We start from the raw sequence: 6,000 nt of genomic DNA on the forward strand, positions 1-6,000 counted from the left end.
GGGTAGAATTGCCACGATTCTGCCCGCGATCCAGAACTATTGCAAGTCGTGGGGCTCCCGTGCGATTCCCGTGACTTGCAATGGCACCCCAAACGTGGCGCAATTTTGCCGGTAAAATCGGGAAAACAGAATTGCGGAATGTCTGTCACCCAAAAGAAGTTCTTGTACTTTTTGGGGCGACAGGTGTTCCGCTATTCTGTTAGTGCCATTTTATCGCGATTCCTCAGGCGACAATCGTGGCAAAATCGCAATGCGTTTGGGGTGCCATTGAAAGTCATGGGATTCGCACGAGCGCCCCGCAACTTGCGATGGTTCAGGATCACGGGCAGAATCGTGGCAATTCTGTCCGCGATCCAACACGCCCGTATGTGAATGGAGCCTATTTGCGGTGTGGTGCAGTGCGGACCGGTACGATTTCAGTGCATTCAAAATGGGCTGAAATTGCACTACACAGAACTAAATGTGAATCGCACAGGAATCACACAGTGTTCCTGTGCGATTCGCATGCAGTTCCCAGTGTGAATGAATTCTTAATTAGTGCACAAATACATGTTGGTCCTACAAGAAATCCAGGGCTGTCCAGTACACAATTTAGTCTCCATCTCCGCCATATGCTATGTAGACTAGGAGGGGAAGGTGTTCTACAGTCATGGCAATCTTACATACTAGGGGGATAACGCTGCTCCATAGCTACAGTACAGTCAATGAGTGGGGTCAATCTAAAGAGGGACACACACTTTTCTAAGTTCGACCCACGCCTGCTGAAATGGCTGCAATTCAGTCTGTAGATGGCCGTTGGCACCCAACCCCCCCGAAAAATTTTTAACTGACTTTACTGTCAAAGAAGCCAGTACCAAACATTCTCGGACCAAAAATGTATGCATCCAATCAGATGCTAGCACTGCTCAGGTCTTTTTCAATTGCTGGAGCATCAGCTGATGAATACAATAGTCGTCATCTGAATTTCCTCTATCCATGCTACTTGGCATGGACGGGGGAGTTGATGGATTTCGCATGGTCTACTTTATAAATAGACTCCTTTAACTTTTGCCTTATTGGAACCACGCAGTGTAAATTTCGTCAATTTTTTAAATTACAATCGACTAAAATTCAGCTAAAACAATTCAGATGACTAAAATGCGACTAAAACTAAAATAGCATTTTAGACATAAGGATATGGCTACAGCTAAATGGAAATTTGATGTAAAAATGAACACTGGTTATAAATCACAACGGCTAAATTTGTGTCTGTAGTGCAAGTTTAAACCTTAATACCATAAATGATAATATGTTATTAGATTTTTACTCCAGGAGTATATAATGAGTTTGGAAATTCTAGAGAAATGCTTAAACAATGCCATACAATTTTACTAAACCCATTGGATTTTAGTTGGGTAAAATTATTTTAATCGACTAAAATGTAAGGGAGATTTTAGTAGACTAAAATATGACTAAAGCAATTCAGATGACGATCAAAACAAAAATGGTATTTTAGTCAAAAGACTGACTGAAACTATATAGAAATTTGATGCCAAATTGAACACTGGAACCATGTCTAAATGAAATGAATAAAAGGTATCACATGGCTTTCCTGAAATGCTAAAAATACCAAATAAATGTATCATGAATACATTTCAGGCCTATAAAGCCCCTTTCACATGGGCTTTCCGATCCGCCTGTCAGCTTTTCAGTGTGACCTGATCGGATGCTCCCTGCACCCGTATGGAGTGGCGGATGACATCTCCGCTGACACCCGCTGCTATCCAATCCGATCCTGTCTGCGGAAATCCAGACAGATGGAAACCCTATTTTCCATCCGTTTGGAGGATCGGATCAGATAGGATCGGATGAGAATGGACAGGCGGTCCGTTCTCATCCGATCCCCCATAGAGGAGAGCAGGGATCTGACAGCTTTGTCTCTGCACACAGAGCAGAGACAGAGCGGTCATCCTCCTGCTCAGTGGGGATAGGCGGATCGATCCCCGCTGAGCAAAACTGACTCCATCGGGCACACTGCCCGTGTGAAAGGGGTCTAATGCCAGTTTCCTGGCCTGACCAAAGACAACAAAACTGAAGATTTACAACTTTATTTTAGCTATTCTTATATCTAAACACTTGTACAGGAGGCCATACATTAAAGTGTTTCTCAATGCAATATTTTTTTTTTTTTTTTTTACAAAAATAAAAAACATGTTATACTTACCTGCTCTGTGCAATAGGTGTGCACAGAGCTGCCCCGATCCTGGCTCCTTCCCCCTGCTGAATGCCCCCAATAGCAAGCTTCTTGCTATGGGGGCACCAGGGCTGGTGCTAGACTATTTTGCACCCTAGGCAAGACAGCTACTTGCACCCCCCCTCCCCAAAAAAAAAACCTGTACACATTGCCCCCCTTCCTGTCATAATGCTTCCCCTTTTAACCCCACTCTCCCCTTCCTGTACACAGTGCCCCCCTTTACCCTACACCCATTCATATACACACTGCCCCTCTTTAACCCTGCACACTCCTTCATATACAAAGTGCCCCCCTCTCTAGAGGTGACATCCACTGGGGATGAGGAGGTGACAGGATAGGAATGTGGCACTGGCCATGGCTGTGCCCTAGGTGGCTGCGCCCTAGGCGGCTGCCTAGTTTGCCTAGTGGTAGCACCCACCCTGGGTTGCACTCAAGCAGGCTCACTACTCAGCTGCGCTCCAGTGAATTGATATTGTCCATTCATACATGGTGCGTGTCTCGGCCCGCCCTCCCACTCTCTCCTCATTGGCTCACTGGCTGTGATGAACAGCCACTGCTCTCATGCACATTGCTGGATAGAGATGGGGCTCAGGTAGGTATAAGTGGGTTTAGTGGGAAGCTGCACTCAGGTTTTTTGCCTTAATGCATGCAATGCATTGAGGTAAAAAAAAAAAAACCTTGAGCCTATAGAACCACTTTAAATACATAAAGTTTACTAACCTGTTATTCTGCATGCTTTGTGAAAAATAAAGTTAGCTTATTTTTAGCTCAAAACACTAATCTCTTGTAGGTTGGTCATTCTCAGCCAGGGTCCCTCCAGAGTTTCTATGGGCTCTATGAGCTGTGGTTGATTGACCTTCCATCTGGTGCCCACATAGTCTGAGGCCCAGTGCCACTTAGCAGAGTCACCTGCATGACCCCAATGATCTTTTTCCCTGTGAAGGTGGCATTCTACCCATCACTTTAAGTGTGTATGGGGGGGGGGGGGGGGGTTATTCTTTCCACTGACCCAGTAGATTAAGTTTAGCAGGAGTTCTGGGGGAAGGGGGAATATTTTTTTCCACTGACCCAGTAGATTAAGTTTTGCAAGCGATCCTGGAGACCGGAAAATATTTTAAGGGTTCCCCAGGGGTAAAAAGGCTGATCTATTGGGAGACACAGCTGTTAGCTGCACAAAGTCTTATAGATCAACAGGTCAAAGATTTCATTTTGGTAGAAATAAGTACAACCAGCAGGCATATACTTGTAGCACACCATACTAGAATTATATTTTCATTTAAAGCATTATAGCATGGTCATAACTAGAACCATGCAGGGATGAAAATCCCATGTGAGCATGTTTGATCCTCCACTCACATAGTACAAGGTATGATCTGGATTAATAGTGATAGAAGAATTATCTGCAGGCTATTTCCTACCGCTTGTCTCCTTGAAGCTAGGGGAGGATACATCTTGAAGGGTGTGTGACCATCCCTCCTCCTCCTTCAGGTCTTCTCCAAGCCTTGCTTGTGTCTTCTGGCCCCATTCACCTTCATCCTCAGGGTTCTCTTTAGCCTTAGGTATCCCCCCATCTTCAGCTTTGCCCTTCCTCTTTGGTCTGCTCCTTCCTTGGCATGATAGGTTGTGTTTCCCCAATTTCAGATCAGCTGCCTCTGGCCTGGATGTCAAGTTGTTGGGATCAGCCAACAATCCAGAAGCTGTCTGCTTCTCTACATCCCCTTCTATAAAGCTAGGTGGGTCTTCTCCACATCCCCCATCCTCATCCTCATCAGAGCCACCTTTGCTGGAAGAATGGGAGTCTGGGGAGGTACTATAAAAGGGGTTACCGCTGCTGTCTTCTCCTGACTCCCCAAAAAGGTCATCAGAAATCTGGAGGCTCTCATAGCGGGATCGGGCAGCTTCCAGCAAGGAGAGCCCCATCTTCTTCCTATTACCGGGGACACTTCCCGGGGACTCGGATACCATCATCATCCTGTACCGTCTGCTGTTCCCTGCCTTCTACAATCTGTACAGATGACAGAAGCGGGGCAGGGAGATGGGAGTGACTGTGCATTGTAGGGATTGGGAAGGAAGACAGCTCCTCTCCTCTCCTCTCCCCTCCCTGCCTTGGCAGATCCGCCTTTTCTTCTCCAGCCTCCTTCCTCTAAGGGCGATCCTTTACAAGTCAATGTATGGGGGCTGCACACAGCGATCGCATCCTACATTTCATGCTGGAAAGGAGGACATCTCACATTTTCAGGCCATTCTTTAAAAAAAGAAAGAAATCAAAGCCATTGCTCAGGGTACCATTGTTGCATCCCTGGCACCCCTGTAGACGTGCAGGCGCCTGGCTCCTCCCTGGTGGGTACCCCTGAGAGGTGTCTGGATGTACTGGGCAACCAGTGGTGGCATCGACTCAGCAGACTTCCCAGGGAGCCAAATATTTCTACTCATCTCATCACTGTTATTGTTTGGCCATTGTTTATAAATACAACCGTCTGAAGACACAAAAGAGATACATTCCAAATAAAAAAATAGAATTTATTGTAGTTTACCAATCCTAAGGGCTCTTTCACACGGGCGATCCGATCAGATCCGCCTGTCAGTTTTTTAGGCGGATCTGATCGGATCCTCCATGCAGCTTTATGGGGCAGCGGATGTCAGCGGAGACACCTCCGCTGACACCCGCTGCCATCCGTATCCGATCCTGTCCGTGAAATCTGGACGGATGGAAACCCTACATTTCCATCTGTTCAGGGATCGGATCGGATGAGAGCGAACAGACGGTCCGCTCTCATCCGATCCCCCATAGAGAGCAGCGGGAGCTGTGACACCTCCCTCTCCGCACTGCAAGCAGAGACAGAGCTGTCATCCGCTGGCTCAGCGGGGATCGGCGGATCGATCCCCGCTGAGCAGCACGGATACGCCTATGGAGGCGGACCGTGTGAAAGAGCCCTAAAGCAGGTATAAAGTAGGGATCGACCGATTATCGGCAAAGCCGATATATCGGGGGCCGATATGCACTTTCCCCGATATATCAGAATCGGCCCCCATTAGATTGTAAGCTCTTCTGAGCAGGGCCCTCTTAACCTCCCTGGCGGTATGATTATGTCAGGAATTATGTACCAAAAGCAGTAACATTTTTTGATATTTATAATTTATAATATATATATACAGTAAAACCTTGGTTTGAGAGTAACTTGGTTTAAGAGCTCTTTGCAAGACAAGCACATTTTTCAAATAAATTTTGACTTGATATACAAGCGATGTCTTGATATACAAGTAGCCTCAAGTCACAGCTAAGTATAAAAGAGAAGAGAGGCCCCTCTAAGTGTAGTAATATGGTTACATTTAATGAAGGTACAACATTTAGCAACTCACATGGTTGATGATTGGAACAGGCACATCTAAGGATGCAGGCATCAGGGGTAAAGCTGTCCACATAAACCATCCTCCGCACCAACACCTACGTCATCCCTTCCATGCTGCCCCTCGCTTTCAGATCGCTTTACTGCGGGGTGGTCTTCCCGGTCAGGATTACAGACTGGCAGCTGGCGGTGCAGAAGATAGTCTATGTGGACAGCTTTACCCCTGATGCCTGCATACTTAGATGTGATGGTTTTATTCATCAACCATGTGAGTTGCTAAATGTTGAACCTTCATTAAATGAAACCATATTGCTACACTTAGAGGCGCCTCTCTTCTCTTTGATAAGAGGCGCCTCTCTTCTCTGTAGCTCCTGCTAGATTTTGCCTCTAATCCCCTTATGGAAGCGGCTATTTGTGGAT

The 6,000-nt window shown here is 46.4% G+C and overlaps 1 protein-coding gene across 1 annotated transcript in view; it reads right to left on the reverse strand.

Annotated features, from left to right (window-relative positions):
* Positions 1–4,286, reverse strand: part of PGBD5 (piggyBac transposable element derived 5) — a 203,554-nt gene extending 199,268 nt beyond the window's left edge. Inside the window, exon 1 of the mRNA XM_082251819.1 lies at positions 3,652–4,286. Within this exon, the coding sequence (XP_082107945.1) occupies positions 3,652–4,204 (553 nt within the window). The 5' untranslated portion in view covers positions 4,205–4,286. The remainder of the gene's footprint in view (positions 1–3,651) is intronic.
* Positions 4,287–6,000: the final 1,714 nt, after the last annotated feature.

This window comes from Pelophylax lessonae (assembly GCF_965119305.1).
Source record: "Pelophylax lessonae genome assembly, chromosome: 3".
Taxonomy (NCBI): Eukaryota; Metazoa; Chordata; class Amphibia; order Anura; family Ranidae; genus Pelophylax; species Pelophylax lessonae.